The sequence below is a fragment of the Naumovozyma dairenensis genome, chromosome 2, assembly GCF_000227115.2.
Source record: "Naumovozyma dairenensis CBS 421 chromosome 2, complete genome".
NCBI classification, from domain to species: Eukaryota; Fungi; Ascomycota; class Saccharomycetes; order Saccharomycetales; family Saccharomycetaceae; genus Naumovozyma; species Naumovozyma dairenensis.
In genome coordinates this window covers 351,972-371,151 of record NC_016480.1, presented here as the reverse complement: position 1 = coordinate 371,151, position 19,180 = coordinate 351,972, and the positions used below count along the sequence as shown (strand labels likewise).

At 34.4% G+C, this 19,180-nt stretch overlaps 8 protein-coding genes across 8 annotated transcripts; 5 read left to right on the top strand and 3 right to left on the bottom strand.

Annotated features, from left to right (window-relative positions):
• Positions 1-98: 98 nt before the first annotated feature.
• Positions 99-1,643, top strand: BUD22 (Bud22p; the record flags this gene model as incomplete). The annotated part of the gene is made up of 1 exon (XM_003668386.1): positions 99-1,643. One exon carries the CDS (start codon positions 99-101, stop codon positions 1,641-1,643), a length of 1,545 nt encoding a protein of 514 aa, XP_003668434.1.
• Positions 1,644-1,888: 245 nt separating this feature from the next.
• On the bottom strand, positions 1,889-3,484 carry ERG5 (C-22 sterol desaturase; the record flags this gene model as incomplete). The annotated part of the gene is made up of 1 exon (XM_003668385.1): positions 1,889-3,484. One exon carries the CDS (start codon positions 3,482-3,484, stop codon positions 1,889-1,891), a length of 1,596 nt encoding a protein of 531 aa, XP_003668433.1.
• A 1,052-nt stretch (positions 3,485-4,536) lies between these two features.
• SOK2 (Sok2p) lies at positions 4,537-7,512 on the bottom strand (the record flags this gene model as incomplete). Its single annotated transcript, XM_003668384.1, has 1 exon — positions 4,537-7,512. One exon carries the CDS (start codon positions 7,510-7,512, stop codon positions 4,537-4,539), a length of 2,976 nt encoding a protein of 991 aa, XP_003668432.1.
• A 1,589-nt stretch (positions 7,513-9,101) lies between these two features.
• STB4 (Stb4p) lies at positions 9,102-11,513 on the top strand (the record flags this gene model as incomplete). Its single annotated transcript, XM_003668383.1, has 1 exon — positions 9,102-11,513. One exon carries the CDS (start codon positions 9,102-9,104, stop codon positions 11,511-11,513), a length of 2,412 nt encoding a protein of 803 aa, XP_003668431.1.
• A 484-nt stretch (positions 11,514-11,997) lies between these two features.
• Positions 11,998-13,536, top strand: FMS1 (polyamine oxidase; the record flags this gene model as incomplete). The annotated part of the gene is made up of 1 exon (XM_003668382.1): positions 11,998-13,536. One exon carries the CDS (start codon positions 11,998-12,000, stop codon positions 13,534-13,536), a length of 1,539 nt encoding a protein of 512 aa, XP_003668430.1.
• A 552-nt stretch (positions 13,537-14,088) lies between these two features.
• Positions 14,089-14,586, top strand: UBC7 (E2 ubiquitin-conjugating protein UBC7; the record flags this gene model as incomplete). The annotated part of the gene is made up of 1 exon (XM_003668381.1): positions 14,089-14,586. One exon carries the CDS (start codon positions 14,089-14,091, stop codon positions 14,584-14,586), a length of 498 nt encoding a protein of 165 aa, XP_003668429.1.
• A 579-nt stretch (positions 14,587-15,165) lies between these two features.
• NDAI0B01510 (glycoside hydrolase family 76 protein) lies at positions 15,166-16,509 on the top strand (the record flags this gene model as incomplete). Its single annotated transcript, XM_003668380.1, has 1 exon — positions 15,166-16,509. One exon carries the CDS (start codon positions 15,166-15,168, stop codon positions 16,507-16,509), a length of 1,344 nt encoding a protein of 447 aa, XP_003668428.1.
• A 184-nt stretch (positions 16,510-16,693) lies between these two features.
• Positions 16,694-18,241, bottom strand: MSS1 (Mss1p; the record flags this gene model as incomplete). Its single annotated transcript, XM_003668379.1, has 1 exon — positions 16,694-18,241. The coding sequence occupies one exon, from the start codon at positions 18,239-18,241 to the stop codon at positions 16,694-16,696; it is 1,548 nt and encodes a 515-aa protein (XP_003668427.1).
• Between the last annotated feature and the right edge of the window lie 939 nt (positions 18,242-19,180).

Sequence of the window (19,180 nt, the reverse complement as noted above, 5' to 3'; positions counted from 1 at the left end):
AAAGGTCTCAAAAAGAATATTGATAATTAGTGAATTATACTAGTATTGTTATTTGTGAGAAACAATAAGCTGGTGGCGGAAAAAAAGAGAGAGAAAAAATGGTGAAGGATAACTTACTATTCAAATTAGACAATTTAGAATATCAATATCATTATTTAACAAACTCATTAAATTCATTTGAACCAAGATTTGTTCAAACAAGAATCCATTATAATTCGAAAGGTAAGAAGAATGCTAAAAAGATTGCCAAAATTTTGAATGAGATTACGCTAGATGATGTGGAATTACAAATGGATCAAATTAAATTGGAAGTATTTAATAAAAAGATTCATCATTTTGAGAAAAAATTTTCTAAATTTTTCAATAAGTTTTTAACGACGAGTTCCAAATCTAGTGTTTGGAAGAAGAAGAAATTGGATGTTGTATTGGACGATGTGAAGAAAAATTATGATTTGGATCTTTTTATCAAATTGATTTGTATGTCCAAAAGCATCAAAATTTCAATAAATAAACTCAAGTTTGCACAAAAGAAGAAGAATCTAAAGGTTTCAAACGATGAGGGCAAGCAAACATTGGTTCCTAAATGGTTCACATTACATTCTTATTGGATAATTAATCAAGATAAATCAAATGAATTTAATCCCAGTAGAATATGGAATGAAGTGGTGATGAATATTAAAAATTGTGATAGTTTAATTAGTTTAGTGATGAATGATAAAGAATGTAAAGAAATTATTGAAAATTTTGAAAACGGGTTAGATTTCTTCTTAGGAATCAATAAACAGAACAGATTAAAACAGAAACAAGAACAGGAACAAGAACAAGAACAAGAACAGGAAAAATCTAAGAAAAGTACAAAGGATGAAAATGAATCAGTTTCAGACAATAGTGTTAATGAGAGGGAAGATGAGGAGGAGGATGAAAGTGGAAGTGAAATTGACAATCAAGATCATGCCGATATTGATGAAGAAGAACTTGCGAGACATTATGAAGGTTTACTTGCCGCATCATCAGATGAAGAAGAAGAAGAAGGTAATGCTGTTGAAGATACTCTTGATACCACTATAAATTATAATGAAGTTACAGATGAAGAACCAAGTTCGGATGAAGATGAAGACACTAGTGACGAACCATCAAGAAAGAAGGCAAAGAAAAATGTTGTTAAGTTACCTGAATTAATGGCAGGTTATTATAGTGGTGGTGAATCCAGTGAAGATGAAAAGAGAGAAGATAGAGTTGCTAAAGAACAAATGTCAAATAAACCACAAAGGAAAAATAGACGTGGTCAACGTGCTAGACGTAAGATATGGGAGCAGAAGTACGGTTCTGGTGCTAAACATATTCAAAAAGAAGTGGAAGCAAAAGTTGCGGAAAGGCAAAAAAGGCAAGAAGAATATGAAGAAAGAGCTGCTAAACGTGCAGCAAAGGCAGAAGCTTATGAAAAGGTAATGGAAGAAAAAAGGTTACGTAATAGAGATAATGGTTGGGCTGCTCGTGATAGTGCAGTTGCCAAGATAAAGAAGACTACGCCAATGCTAGAGAAACCACCATTAGAAGAACATCCTTCATGGGTTGCTAAAAAACTTGCTGAAGAGAAACAAAAAAATGCTAAATTTGCAGGTAAAAAAATCACATTTGATTGATTGATTGTATCTATGTAGCATCTATATATTATGCATATAATTTAATAGAAACCTTTGATAGAGCATATTTTTCTCGATGGATATTTGAAAGGCAGAAACATTCGTATAGACATAATGTTCTATTAATAGTATAAATAGGTACAAAAAATTTACGTATGAATGAATGAATAAATAAATATAGATGAGATAGATAGATAGATAGATATAATGTGTCAAAATATTATGAGCCAAAGAATAAAACTTGTTTATTCGAAGACTTCACCAGTCAATGGATCTCTTCTCTTAAATGTCATTAATAAATCATCTTTGGGGAAGATAGTAGCAAAGACTTTAATCTTTTCACTTAATGGAGTAACTTTATGTTCGAAATCAGTATACAATGCAAATTTACCTAACAATGCTGCAAAAGTAATCATAACATAAGTTTGACCTAAACAAACATGAGGACCGCAGCCGAAAACCAACCAATTTTTCTTAGCTTCACTTGCTTTAGAACCTTCAACCCATCTTTCTGGGATGAATTCATCTGGATTTTCATAAACTTCAGGATCATGTAAAGCTGGATATAAAGTTGGAATCAACATGGACCCCTTAGGAGCAGTGTAATTTGGTGTTACGGGGAATTTTTCCTTAACGACATATGGAACCATTAAGACAGGAGGTCTATAACGTAAAGTTTCCTTAATGACCATATTAGTATATTTCATTTGATCAATTAAATCAATAGTAATCTCAGTGGATAAATCATTATTACGGACAGCCAATTGCTCTTCTCTAATCTTTTGTAATACATCAGGACGATCCGCAACGATTTGGAATAACCAACAAGCTAAAGAAGAAGAAGCATCTTGAGATGCGAAAAGGAAAGTGAAAATAGCTTCAGAGATTTCCTTATTTGAGAAATCTCTATGTAAGATTCTTGAATTTTCATCATTTTCATTCTTAGCATCATGCATTAATTTACACCATGCATCCATTACACAAATAGGTTCACCACCTGCAGCGATATAATCTTTTGATTTTTGAGCACATGATTCAAAGATTTTCATTGCGTTATCTGCAGTTCTTTTACCGTACCAAGTCTTAGTGTATGGAATAATGATTGGGAAATTGACTAATTCCAAAGCAGCGGTGACTAAATAGTAATCATCAGCGATTTTCCTAATTTGGTCCTCAGTGATGTAATCTCCACAAAATGCTCTTAATGATAATGCGCATAAGATTTCTCTCATTTCATGGAAGAAGATTTGTGGTTCGTAATTATTCTCCTTTGATAATTGAATGAATTTTTCTAAATATTTATCCATTACTTTTTGTTGAGAAGGTAAATATTTAGCTAATGCAGATTTTGTGAAAAGACCATTTAATGATTTTCTATAATCTATATGAGGTTTACCATCAAGGAATACCCAATTAGTTGGTCTTAGGATCTTAACAGCGACGTCCACTACGCATGGTTTAACGAATTTAGAAGATTGAAAGATTTTCCTTGAGATATCTCTTGTGGACGAGATGATGACGAATTTATGGAAGATGGAGACACATGATAAATCACCTGAATACCATTTAGCTTTATATTCTTCGAATTTAGGATCTAATGATTCTAGGAAGGGACCAATAATTGGGTACCATTTGAATTTTGGACCTACGATGGAACCTTTTTTCATTTGATATGATATTTGGTCCCATGTTAATATTATAATTATGAAAGCTAAGGCGATTTGCCAATTTGAGAACGATTTTAGATATTGTATGATTGTTGTGGATTGTAATTCTACGTTGTTAATGAGTGTAGGATTAGAGTTTACAAACTCAGTTGTATTGGAAATAATTGTATCCATTTTGGGCTGCTAATCTGAAGTAATGCGATGTGATGTGATGTTCCTGATTAGGTGAGAGGAAATAATATAGAAAAAAAAAAATGTTCAAGCAAAGAAAACATAAATGTCTTAGGAATTACAAATTGGCATGTACTTATATATAGAAACTTTGTGAAGGTTTGTTGACTATACAAGATTGATATATCCTTGCATAACAGAGTTATTTCCGTTTCTATTGTTCTCGGACTACCCGTAGTGTAAGTCTGTGTTAAAGAAAAAACCCTTTACGAGATAAAGCGAGGTTAAAGTGAAAATATCGAATGTTGTTTTGTATGTATGTATTGATATTCTGATAATTTCGATATCGATACAATGTAATGTAATAATAACGGTCAACAAGCGACAGCGTTTTTGGTGTGTGTCGTTGTCATCGGTCCATAAATTATTATGTAAGGGATGTCTCTGTGTACTACGTAGTGCATCTTTTCCCCCGCGGAGAAACAACGGTATATCGGACGGGTTTCCCTCTCTCGTTCTGTTCGTTTGTCGGGGATTACGTTCCGTTTATATATCTGCCGGGAGGGTATCCGATACGATACGAGCACTGTGGTGGTTGGGTGGTTTCGGTCTAATCGGGGAGTGAAAAATAATGGGCCCGCTCTCTCTGTTGATTAATTTGAATTCTGGGGAAATGTTCTGATGTTTGCCTCGAGCGGGTTTCGAATTGGCCTCAATTATCATGGCATCCCTCCATATTGTTTGTTTGTTTGTTTGCCTGCGTATGCATGTGTGTATGTATGTATGTTTGTTTGTATGAATGGATGTATGTATGTACGTTAAGGTTATGTGGTCCAAAGATGATGTACTTAAGGTTAACATTAGTCAAGGTTTTTCGCAAAAGTTTTTTATGTATGTATGCGTGTTTATGTATGTATGTATATATGATGAATATATCTTTACGCATGAGATGATAAGGGCATGCGTAGAGACAAATCTATCAATATAATATATATGCTTAAGGTGTAAGAAGGAAGGAAGGAAGGAAGGAAGGCAGTTCGTGGAAATGCTCTGGATCAATGCAATATTTTCTTATCATTATTAATGCTGGACGTATTACTATTAGTGTTTTTACTACTATCAAGTTTCTCCTTCATTAAATTGTCTATCCTGTTATTAGTATTATTGCTAGATGGTGATAAAAACGTATTCTTGTTTTCTTCAGTATTTGTATTATTAGTTTTTCCCTTTGTTTGTCCTTTTTGAGATACTGATTGAGTATTAATGTGCTCTTGTTGTGGTGCAATACCCGTATGAACATTATTATTATTATTGTTATTCATTAGGGCATGACCATTCGATGATGAGGATGTTGGGTACGCTTGTCGTATTAAAGGTGACTGTAATTGTGGCTGTAATTGTGGCTGTGCTTGTGGCTGCGCTTGTGGTTGTATATTATATTGCACTTGGGGATTATAATACATCATTCCATTACTAGTAGTTGTTATTGCATTTATAGGAATACCATTACTATTATTAGTATTTGTGTAATTTGAAACTTGGTTTGGTATCAGCTTATTGTTATTATTATTATTCTGCGTAAGCGGCGACTGGGTATACATCATTGGTTGTTGTTGTTGTTGCTGATATTGTTGTGGGACTGATGGAAGTTGACCATGTACTTGCTGTTGTGGCTGCTGCTGTGGTTGCGGTTGATACATCATTTGTCGTTGTTTATTATCATTACTATTTGCAATTTCATATTGATTATACGTCAACTCATGAGAAGAAGTAGCGTTCATACTATAACCATTTGAATTTTCACCATTCGCATTCGCATCCACATTCGCATTCGCGTTTGCATATGTATTATTATTAGTATTATCGACATGGTGGTAAACCAGTGGTCTAGTTTGTTTCAACACAGTTTCAATATCTCTAACGAACAAAGGATACAACAATTCCAATATTTTCTCCTTTTCAGCCATTATTCTTGCTCTTTCAAATGGGATCCAAACACCTTTCAAGTGCATAGATCCAATCTTAACTACATGTCTAATTTTTTCAGCCTTTAAGATCCCATCTCTTCTACCACGAGTCATTTTGGATACATTTAGTAATTTTGTACCGTTGATCATATCATTATCTGCTCTACGTACCACTGAAACACCATTAGCTTCTACTTGATAACATATGGTTCTTTCATCTTCCCACATTGTTGTAGTTACCCTTGGTTTTATGTACGATGAGTCTACCACGTTATTGTTTGCAATTGAGGCAGGTGTTGTCATTGATGTGGCTGTTGTTGCGACGGTATCATTTTCATCTTGTTGTTGGGATTTGGTGGTTGTGGATGATATGGAATTATTCTTTTTACGTTGTTTTCTTTTCTTCTTTATGTTCTTTGTAGTAGTAGTATTGGAAGGTGAAGATGCAGAGATATTCTTATTTATGGTGGTCCTTGATAAAGGTAATGCTGTTGATGTTGGAAGAGATCCCTGTTGCTGTTGCTGTTGCTGTTGTTGTAATAGATCTGGAGTAGTAGATAATGGAGGTAATGGAGAAGTAATATATGAACTTTGATAAGTTGATGTTTGGTTATAACTTTGAGGTTGTGGCTGATGGATTTGTGGATTTGTTGCTGATAATTCAGATGTTTGTTGTTGTTGTTGTTGTTGTTGTTGTGATGGTGATTGACTATCTTGTTTCTGATTAGCAGCAGCATCAGCAGCCGCGGCAGCTGCAGCTGCAGCTGCTTGTTGTTGCTGGAAACCTGGGTATTGATAAGTAGAAGGGCTTGGATAATCTGTTAATGCTTGATTTTGAATTTGGTTTTGAATTTGGTTTTGGTTTTGATTCTTAGAAAAAAGCTGTCCGGATGGTACGGGGAGTTGGACTGGATGAGATTGAGCCATGGTATTAGTGTTATTGTTATTATTATTAAATGGTGGAGTGATTGAAGTTGCTCTTCCTTCTATTGTTTGATAAGATTGATATTGATTCATATCACTATTATTTGAAGGAAGTGGTGAGCCATAAACTATCTGTTGTGGTTGTGTTTGTGGATGATGAAGAAGATGTTGTTGTTGAGCTTGAGCTTGAGCTTGAGCTTGCATCTGTTGTTGTTGTTGTTGTTGCTGCTGCTGCTGATTATAGTAAGCGGCTTGATAGTTTTCATAATAGGAGTTTCTATCATTCGTTGCTTCATAGGATCGTATATTTTCATTACTATTAGTATTGTTATTATTATTTTGCATTTGAGCTTGAGATTGAGATTGAGATGGAGGATAGTAATAATATTGAGTTGTAGTTGCACCAGGAGGTGGTGGTGGTGGTGGAGCGGCAGCAACCGTAGCACCAGTGGAAGCATTTAGAGCAGGAGGTCCATTTGTAGGTGGAGGTGCTGTGACAGCTGCTACAGGGTTTGCGTATTGATAATTTACAGTTGTTGGTGGTTGTATTTGAAATTGAGGTGTAGGATAATAGTAATAATATGTCATAGCTGGAGATTGAACAGCTGTATTTGTATTATCTTGATTACTGACGTAGTATTGTTGTTGTGGTTGCTGTGATTGCATGACTTGGGAAGTAGCATTGTTTTCGTTGTTCATGAATGGCTGTTGCAATTGTTGTTGTTGTTGTTGCTGTTGTTGCTGTTGTTGTTGTAGCTGGTCTTGGTAGTACTGCTGTTGAGGTTGATGATATTGCCATTGTTCCGGTGAAATATATTGATAATTAACAGTAGAACCCGAAGTAGCAGCCGATTGCGATGAAGCACTATTCATATTAGCTGTTGGTCTAGTAGAGTTCCCAGTATTGTTTGATGTTATAGACTCATTGTTTGTGTTATTACGATCATTATTACTATTATTATTATTATTATTGTTATTCTTATTATTATTATTATTAGTGTTACTATTATTCTCTTCGTAGTTATTCGTTATTGCTGAAATAGCTAAAGGAGTTGTTGATCTATTAATCGATGAACCACCATTATTAGTACTATTGTTGTTGTTATTATTATTATTATTATTATTACTGTTGTTGGACATGTTTCTGTTGCAATGTATATGTTTTCTTTCTTATTTAGCTTTTCTCATGTGCCATGCAGAGATGCAGGTGTATGCAGTATTTTATGGTTTTTAGCTTGTTGATTAATGAAAAATTTTCCACGGTCCTTATAAGCCAAAGCGGTATGCGAGCAAAAAAAACAACACCGGGAAGAATACCTATGATAGAGCAAACTTAATCTATACTAGATCTATGGATAGTTGATCTTTGGGATTAGATGATATGAGATGCGATGCGATGCGATGCGATGCTATGTTATGTTCCGTTTCGTTTCGTTATGCCAAGCCTCCTGGAGGAGTAGTGTCTGATTTATCCAGTTGGGATGCTTATGTGAGAGAAGATTGTTATAAACAGAGAGGGAAGGGCGGTAAACAAGCAAAGAAAAGCGAAGCATAGTGGCATTTTCTCAATAGGGCAATGCGAAATGCGTCTTCTGTCCGCCGACAAACAGACAAACAGACAAACAGACACGGAGGTGTGAACGCACGCACGTTCGTACATTGTGCTTTTGTTACATATGGAGACACAAGAGCAGGCCTTCCGGTATTTGGATCGCGGCATACGACCGTAGGAACAATATGCAAATGTACATTATGTGCGCGTATGTACCGTCCCGTGTACCTACCACGTGAAAGAATGAAAATATCTTCCTTGAAGAAATCCATTGCGTTGTTCCTGGCAACCGCCAAATAGTCTTTTCAAAGTAGTCGGTCAGCCATGCGCAGAAGATTATCCAACTCCCAAACAACAAGGTCGTTCGTTGTATCAACAATTGGGGCACAGAGCAGAGTGTATATATGTAAGTAAATGTCACCACATATTGTAATAGTACAAGTTCCTTTTCACACAAATTGGGAAAGAAAGCCGGAGAGAGAACTTGATGCAGAACTATTAACTAGAAGCCCTATGAGCTGATTCCACCTCATTTAAAGTATAAGGGCAATAGGAATAGGTATGTTTTCGTGTCTTGTGTTCCTTGTGGTCTTAGGTATGATCCCCGTTTTTTTCCATCAACGCATTTCCAAACCTATCTATCACCATAAATAGATTTATAGCTTTATATAACCTAAAAAAGCAGTATACTATAGAAAATAACAACTACATATTGCAAGAGAAAAACGTTGTTCCTATAGTATGCATGTATACATCACTCTGTCCTTATCGTAAACTACAAGTATTTACGTTTACATACGTTGTATATAGTTTTCTGACTGACTTCTCAGCACGTGTAACCTCGCGTGCTCGGAATGCCCCACGACAAAACGGACTCGTAGAATCACACACTTTTGGACTATTATTGAGAACCTGCAGGTTGAATGATGAAGTATATGAATAATAAGATACAAAAGAGAAGGTTCAATGGACGCTTTTGAGAAATTATGAATTCGCTTTTTATCTTGGAAGAATTCCATAATTCCAGGAAATTTCACAAAAAACTAGTTCCTAGTTCCATTGACCGCCGTTCGTACATCGCTGCGTTGTAACATTCATTCATTCATTCATTCATTTATTCCAGATATTATAACTGATCATACCTCCTCTTGTAAAACCATCACAGTCAATTGAATGCATGAATATGACCGATATTAATGGGAAAGAAGTCACTAATAAGAATAGACAAAGATTAAGAGTACAAAGAGCATGTGCCATTTGTAAAAAACGTAAAGTTAAATGTGACGGTATGAAACCATGTTCAAACTGTATAAAACGTTCTAAAGACTGTACCTATACTACTGCATATAAAATACCCAATATGAAGTATTCTCCATCTTTATCTCCTTCTTCAAAAACTCACTCTGTTTCAATAGAGAACTCTCCGGCTGCTCCAGATGCCTCCCTTGATATACGCCTTCACCAAAAAAAGGCTAATCACGTAACGAAAATATTAAGAAACACTGAAAGAAAACCGGAGGAAGCACTTGTTATTGATCTTTTATTAGGTTTAGGAAATAATGCTCCTTCTTCTTCTACTTCTTCAACTGCTGTATCTATAAACAATAAGAATAATAATAATAATAATAACCAATCAACGGAAGATGACCTCATCCGAAATGACAAATTATCAGCAATTGTTAGTCCTTCCAAACGAGAACAACAGCAGCAAAATTGTCAACCCATCCATCACTTTTCACAGTTATCATTTTCACATGAAAAATATCGTTTCCATAGAAGATATCAAAATCTTTTACCTTATTATTTCGGTAAATCTTTGATCTCAGAACTATCTGACAAAATAATAAAGGATAATAATTTGGAAATACCAAGAATACAAAACTATGCTTGGAACCTTTCTGGAGGACATTATTTGAAATTCGATATAACAACTTTACAATGCTCTTTTTCAAATTCTTTATCATCATCGACTACAACTGCAACTAGTTCACAATTCTTTGATTTTGAAAATATTATTCATCTATCAATTATTCGAAAATTGTTAACTTTTTATTTCAAAGAAATAAATAAGCCATTTAATATTATTCATGAATCAATGTTTTGGGATCAATATAATAACGTATTCATTCAACAAGAAAAGCAAAAAAATATTGAATCCACTAAATTATTCAAATCAATGTTATATTTAATCATTATAACAACATTACGTTTCCAAGAAGGATTTCTAGAAGAAAATGATAATGATATTCCCCATACAAAATTAACTAAAGAAGAAAAAATCATTTTAGAATCATTAAAATCAGAAAAAGCCTTAGAAGATTCAATGTTTAATTATTCATATTCAATAATTTCTAAATTAACATTCGAATGGGAATCTTTCGAATTGATTCAATCATGGTTATTAATAACATTCTATTTAAGAACTTGTTATAGACAAACTTCATCATGGCATGCATTAGGTCAAGCTATTAATTTATGTAATGGCATGTCATTACATTTAAATGAATTCCCTCACATTCATTCCAAATATGAAGAATCAAAACTTTTCCATTGCTTTTGGGCTTGCTTCATTATCGATAAATTTATCAGTTTCCAATTAGGAAGATTTTACTTATTGCCATTACCTATTCATCACATGGAATTCCCCTCAGAATCAAACAGATGCAATGATGGTACTGACTGGTTTAGTAAAGAAACTATTCAACTATTTCATCTATCATTAATAATAATGGAATTACAAAATAGAAACGCTGAAGAATTAACATTCGAACAATGTGTCAAAATTAGAAATGATCTAGCTAACTGGTTTGATGTTCATATCGCTACTACCGTGGATGAGTTTTTGTCCTCTTCAAAATCACCAGCACAAATTCAACCATTAATTTCATATTTAGACGTTAGATTATCATTCGAAATTAAATATTTATTTCATTTAATTAACCCACCAGATTTAACAACCCCATGGTCACACAATTTCCCAACTGATATTAGAATATTAATTAATAACATAGAATTATCAATTACGTTGATTCAATACCTGCTTGACGAAAAATTATTCTTTGTACCATGGTGGCTAAACTTATCGCAATTATTTACAGCATCATTATCATGTATCATATTAATTCATTCAGGAATTCAATCATCTAAAGTTAACATCTTATTGAAAAAAGCGATTGATATTTGGAATTCATTGGAAAATAGTAATCCAAAGAATAAACCAACAATGATATCACAATGTTTATGGTGTTTAAGAATGTTAAGTAAATTATCTCGTCTCGGATTAATGAATTCGCATTCAATTCTGGAAAATCTTGTTGGAGAAAATAATGGTGATAATAGTCCTAATAAGAATAAATTCTCTCAATTTGGTAAAGTCGATGAAAAGGAAGATGAATCAAGCGAACGTGTAAATGAAAATGGATATACCAATGATAACGCACAATCATCTATTCATCAATTATTAAATGATCCATCCTTAAGTGCTACCTTGTCAAGTTCAGTAGCAGTTTTTGAAAATAACTCAACTAATTTATTAGAAGATGGTTTATTTTCGAACTTACAATGGTTTGATCAGGATTTTGCCCTATAATTAATGTTGTGTAGATTTTTATAATCTTTTTAGTTTTTAAAGAATGGTAATATTATGTTTTGGAAGGAGCTTGTTGAATGAAAGTTTACTTAAAAGGTTATATAGAATACGAAAAATAAACAATAAAGTAATATTTATAACGAGAAACGTCAATTTTCTTACTCCATTTAAGAGATAAACCTCCTCTTTTTTAACACACACAGCCAGTAACTTTAATAGCAAGGAATAATCAATTAAAAGCCATCAGGGATCGTCCAAAAAAATGGAGAAGAATTGAATAAAAACGCCAAAAAAGCACATAAAGTCTTCTTCTTTTTTGACATATTTTTTTTCGAAATCTCCGAGTTTTTAGAGGAACTCCCTACCCCATGAAAACGAGGAAGAAATGAAGAGTTTTAACTTCTTGCTTCCTCGATTACTTAAGACACATCATATAAATATTCGTTGATCCAGGAAAGCTAACCCACTTACAAAAGACTAAGAAATGACTCAAGATAAACAAGTTATTATTATCGGAGCAGGTATTGCCGGTTTAAAAGCGGCATCGCAATTATATGCTAACGGGATCAAAAATTGTCTGGTCGTCGAGGCAAGGGATAGATTAGGCGGTAGATTACAAACAGTCTCAGGTTATAATTGTTCAAAATATGACCTTGGGGCTGCTTGGCATCATGATATTTTGATGAATGGATTGTTTACCGAGGAGTTGGAATTGAATAAAAAATGTAAAGATAGCGAGAGCAAAAGGTTTGTTTTTGATGACAACCAACCTATTTTCGTTGATGAGGAAAGAGGCCGTTTGGATCATGATCCTGAAATGATTTTGGAATTTATCGATAAGGAAATTGATAAGTATACCGAATTAGAATTTTATCAAAGTCTTGATGTTAAGGATTGCTCATTTCATGACATTATATTGAAATATTTGTTTGAACGTAGAGATACATTAACCGATGATCAGATTAGATACTCTGCTCAAATTTGTAGATACTTAGAATTGTGGCATGGTATTGGCTGGAAAGATATGAGTGCCAAAGGTACTTATTTTGACCACCAGGGAAGAAACGCACTAGTAACAAATTTTGACTCTATTATTGAAAGGATTTCAAGTAGTTTTCCAAAGGAGTGGATTGTTTTGAATACCGAGGTTAAAACTATAGAACGTAAGGGAAAAATCGTTGTCGTGAAGCTAAATAACGGTGAAGAATATACATGTGAATACACTGTTGTTACAGTCCCACAAAGCGTTTTAGAATTATCGACAAAGGATCCGAATGACATTACAAATACTAAGGGTAGAATTGAATTTATTCCACCTCTGAATGCTAGGATCCAGGAAGCGTTTAGGAAAATGCATTTCGGTGGATTAGGAAAAGTTATTTTTGAATTCGATGCATGTTGTTGGACCAAGAAAGGTAGCAGGATATTTACTTTGGCTCATTCCAAGGAAACTTTTGTTAATAATGTGCGTGAAGCTGGTTCATGGGACGAATTGATAAAGAAAAGTGAATCAGTTAATTCTACAGACAAACCAAAAGATCTTACATGTTGGGATTATCCGTTATTATTTGTCGACTTAGCGAAATCTACTGATGTCCCAACTCTTGTTATGTTGATGCAACGCCCTTTATCTAACTATATTGAATCTATTGGTGATGACAAGCAGAGAATATTTGAATTTTTCCAACCAGTTTTAGACAAAATTATGTCGACGCTTGATACTGAATCCGTAATTAATGAAATGTTTGGCGCAACAACTGCATCCAATAAAATTGGCCCTAAACTAAAAAATATCATGACCACAAATTGGTCTATCGACCCTTATTCAAGAGGAAGTTATTCTACATGTTTCCCAGAAGATGATGCACTAGAAATGATTATTGCCATGAGTAGTGGTCAAGATTCGCGGATCAGATTCGCAGGGGAACATACAATTATGGATGGAGCAGGGGCTGTCCATGGTAGTTGGGAAAGCGGTAAAAGGGAGGCAGCATATATTTCAAAGAACTTATATAACAAGTAATGTACTACTTTATCATATTCTATAGATCTTAAGAGCATTCCTTTGTGGTTTATTTATTTATAATTAATAACGTGGTCAAGAGTGCTCAGAAAGAAATCCCTGTCGAAGAAACTCTCGAATCCTGTCATAGTTTAAAGAAAAGAGTAGAAAAAATTTGGATTTCAATTCAAAAAAGAAGAACAAAACTGATTGGTTTTTGTTATCATTCAAAAAAGTCATGTAGACAATATTCTCCCTCTTTTGGTTCTTTATAACATCTAGTTCTCAGTACATTCCAAATGCTTTTATAGTAGGTTCCCCAAACATTTCCAGTAGAGTATACTTTTTTATTTTCAAAATTCCTATGTCGCCTTTAAATGTCAGTGCGGGTGAAATTTGTGACACCTCCCATTAATTGCAATCTCGGCTTTACACACATTTCCATTTTTGTTGATCTTTCGAAAGTGAGCTCATATGGAATCTTAATTCATTAAGAATACCTAACAATAGGGCAATCTAACCCCTTCTAGTACCACTCTACAACCCAGATATCAAGAACAACTGACTAAAACAATGTCCAAGACAGCTCAAAGACGTCTACTGAAAGAATTACAACAACTAAATAAAGACTCGCCTCCAGGAATAGTAGCAGGCCCAGCTAATGAAAATAATCTATTTGTATGGGATTGTTTAGTGCAAGGACCACCAGATACAGCATATGAAGGTGGTATATTTAATGCAAGGCTGGATTTCCCTAAGGATTATCCATTATCTCCACCAAAATTGACATTTACACCAAGTATCTTACATCCGAATATTTATCCTAATGGTGAAGTATGTATTTCCATCTTACATTCACCAGGTGATGATCCTAATATGTATGAATTGGCTGAAGAAAGATGGTCTCCCGTACAAAGTGTAGAAAAAATTTTGTTGAGTGTAATGAGCATGCTAAGTGAACCAAATATTGAAAGTGGTGCCAATATAGATGCTTGTATACTTTGGAGAGATAATAGGAAAGAATTCGAGAGACAAGTTAAGCTCTCTGTGTTGAAATCACTTGGATTCTAAAAATGAGTTTGTTTAGAAAGAGGTTTATGAATGCGACAAGACTACTTGTTACCCCTGAAGCAATAGGGGACCAAGGAATAGAACATAAGTGTATATGATATAGCATAACATTATAGAACTACAATATAGGACTTATACGTCCTATGTTATCTCAATAAACATTGTACACTGATATCGAAAATATAGAAATCCCTCCCATACAGGAATTATATACTAAATATAGAAGTTTTAGTTCTTTAACACCGTGATTTCGATACACATTTATCTCTTTTACGTATAAAATAATCGAGGCGCCAAAAAACCAAAACGCCAAGCCTTTTTTTGGCAAATACAGAAGATCTCTCGTACATACGTATTTAATCACCTGGGCAAAAAATGGAATAAAACACTCAGTCTTAAGAATTGCCTAATAATGCATACTTGATTATATACTAAAAGTAACAATACCTAGTGTTTCCCAATATATAACTAGCCTAAACAACTTGCATAAGTGCATGCCAATATAATGCCCATCATCGTGTCTTGAGCAATGTTGTCAAATCTAAGTCAAAACACGCAAACTTCAAACTCATTTTTTTAATGAAGAGAGTCTTTAATATTTTGTTCCTTCTTACCTTCACTCACAGAGCCAATGCGTTATCTTTAGATTTGAACAATTACCAATCACTAGAAAATGATACTGCATTAGTAGCCTACGGTCTTATGGATTATTATAATGGGGATCAATATGGTCAAACAGTAGGAATGTTTTCAAATCCATATTATTGGTGGGAAGCAGGTGGTGCATGGGGTACCATGTTAGATTATTGGTTTTTCATGGAAAATGATACATATAATGATTTAATAATGTCTGCATTATTACATCAAACTGGTGAAAATAATGATTATATCCCATTGAATCAATCCACTACTGAGGGGAATGACGATCAAGCATTTTGGGGTATTGCTGCAATGACGGCTGCTGAAAGGAATTTTACAAATCCTCCTGAGAGTAGCCCTCAGTGGTTATATTTGGCTCAAGCCGTCTTTAATACTATGGCATTAAGATGGGATGCACAAAATTGTGGCGGTGGCTTAAGATGGCAAATCTTCGTTTGGAATTCAGGCTATGATTACAAGAATTCTGTTTCAAATGGTGCATTGTTCCATCTGGCAGCTAGGTTAGCAAGATATACTGGTAACCAAAGTTATGTGGACTGGGCTGAGAAAACCTATGATTGGATGTCCGATGTTGGCCTAATATCTAATGGAACCCAAAAGTACGTTTATGACGGAACAAGTATAGAAACAAACTGTACTACAATAACTTCGTATCAATGGTCTTATAACCAAGGACTTATGTTAGCAGGAGCTGCCTATTTATATAATTTTACTGGTTCGACAATTTGGTTAAATAGAACAATGGATTTATTAGATGCAACAAGCGTTTTCTTTAATAATAGCATCATGTACGAAGTTGCATGTCAACCCACTGGAACATGTAATAACGATCAAAGATCTTTCAAATCATACCTGGCGAGGTTTCTTGGACTAACCGCCCAGTTGGTAACGATAACGCAATCAAGAATTATGAATTGGTTGAATACATCAGCTATTGCAGTTGCTCATTCGTGTTCGGGAGGAACGGATGGTCATACATGCGGACTCAATTGGTTCGATAATGGTTGGGATGGATATTATGGTCTCGGCGAACAGATGTCTGCATTAGATGTTCTTGTAAATACTAGGGTATTAGATAGACCAGCTCCTTATAATTCAACGAATGGAGGTTCTTCTATTGGTGACGGTGCAGCAGGTACCGAAGCTACCCCGACAAATCTAGCTCCATTGCATATAACGAAAGGGTCTAAGGTTGGAGCTGCATTTATAACGGCGGCCATTGGATTATCAATAGTATTTACTTCCATCTGGATTATTCTATGACACAACGCATTTTTACTTTTACATTTTTACGATACCTTATAGAAAATAGATTATTTTACTTTTATTCTTTCTCTTGTTTGAATGCATGCACTATAAAATAGTTTTATCCCTTCTTTGGTTATTCTGTAGTAGTTCTTATCAGGTAAGAGTTCCCGAAGTAATATTGATTGAGCGCCGTATGATTTTACTTACCAACACAAAACTTCGAAAATACAAAGTCTAAGATTTCATCAACTCCAACGGCTTGTCCAGTGATTTTCCCAATACCGTCAATTGCCACGTTTAAGTCTTCAGTAGCCATTACTATATCTTTTTCATTTGCTACTGAATTAATAAAAGATTCAATGCCGAACAAAACGTCATTTTGTAATATATCTGTTACCCTTTGGGACATAAGAATTGGACTTGACTCATCAAGATCCTCAGATAATGTTTTGAATTCTTTTGTTAACATGTCCGTCAAGTCTTTGATCCCATCCCCCGTAATACAGGAAACCGGTACTATTGGATATTTCGTACCAAAGCTTTTAGTTAACCTTTCTGTAATATTTTCCATCTTGTCTTCATCGTTTACTAAATCCTTTTTGTTCAAAATGATCATTGATCTCTTATCTTCTGCTTCGCTTAGTTCGATTAAGTTATTTATTGCATTTGTAATTTCTTCTTCTTCTTCTTCTTTTTCCTCTGATATATCTATTATTAATAGTGAAACATCACTGGATTTAATACTTTTCAGAGCCTTTGCAATGCCCATTTTCTCGATGATATCCGTTGAGTTTTGTCGTATTCCTGCAGTGTCAGTCAATATGACTTTATAACCATCAATGTCAAGATAACTATCTACAACATCACGGGTAGTTCCTGGAATATCACTTACAATCGACGTTTCATTACTAGTTAAACAGTTTACCAAAGAGGACTTCCCGGCGTTAGGTTTACCTATCAAACTAATCTTTATCCCATCTTTCAAAATACGCGATTTTTTCAATCTATTCAAGAATGATTCTATCTGTACTTTGATTTGAGTAATTTCCGCTTTAACTTTGTTAACTAAAGAATCTACATCACTCATTTCAATATCTTCACCAAAATCAATGATAGCAGTCAAATTGGCGACACATTTAATCAAATCTTGCCTCCAAATTTCAAATTTCAAATTATTCTCACCAGTAAAACTCGATATGATACACTTCCTTTGAATTTCAGTCTCTGCTTCAATTAATTGATTAATACTTTCCAACTCAGTCAAATCGAATTTATTATTTTGAAATGCTCTCCTTGAGAATTCACCGGGCCCCGCATATCGTATTTCCACACCTCTTTGAGGATCATTTAAAGATTGAATAGACTTTAAAATGGCCGAAGTAACAGCCTTACCCCCATGACAATGTATTTCGAGAAGGTTTTCACCAGTGAATGAATTCGGAGATTGGAAATATAGAAACAAAGAAGAATCGATCAAATTTTTCTTCTTCTTAGAATTTGCCAATAGCGATGAAGGTTCATAGATGTTTTTCAAGATGGCGGTTCTAGGTTTCGGTATGGATAAATTCCCAGTTATTGATTGGTATACATGTAATGACTGTTGTCCGGAGATTCTTATTATGGCAATTGCTGATCTTTGTCCTGGAGGTGTTGACAAAGCATATATTGTAGGGAACCCTTCTGTAATGCTTCGTGTGGAATAATAGCAAATATTATTTAGTATTGCGGAAGTGTTACGATTGAACATCTTGGTGATGCAGAAAGAACAATATATATACTATTACATCGACTTTGCATTTGCCAAGCAATGATAAGATTAACTAATATCTTAAAAATAATTCACTGCTGTCACGTTCTAGGCTATTTGGCCTTTTCCGTGGCGCGTTTCTCGAAGGTGACCAACGAAGTGAACGAGTGAAAATTTTCCATGGCATCGCTTTCTGAATGGGTTCGATGAGTTTCAGCGAATACCATATATATATATAGAGACATTGAAATGGGAAATTTGAATCTGAAGTTATCTTGATGCTCATTTATAGAAGAGAAGAAAAGAAAACATACAACTAGATCCCTAGGAACCTAGATCATAGAAAGAAGAGAATATTATATCCCATCACATAATATCTCATCACATAACATTACATCACATAACATCGCATCAGATCCTCACCGAAAGGATCATCACATCACCGAAGGGAACATACTCATCGATAGACATACTCATCGATAAACATACTACTCATACTACTCACCGATAGACAGTAATACACATCCATAGGATTGATAATTATCTGCTATTCATCGAGCTTAGTGTACGTATATTATAAGAGCTACAAGATATAAGTTTTGATACTGGTAATAATTATCTGCCGGTATAGATCTAACTATTGAGCTTATATTGGATACAGAGATAATAGAATAGTAGATATTGCATTCGTTATCTTCTAATTTCTCAAAAGTAGAAATATCAGAGATAAGACACACCAGATTCGTAACTCATTATCAAGGTAATCAAGATAATAAGGACACAACTTCACCCAAACTGGTTCATTAACCAGACGTAAAAGATTTCATATCATAGACGTCTATAATTTTTTTATAAAGGATCAAGGTGCAGGGTAAGTTGACTTATAGTCGGCTGTTAAATAAGAGTGCGGTTTATATATTATCGCGAGGTAATATATCA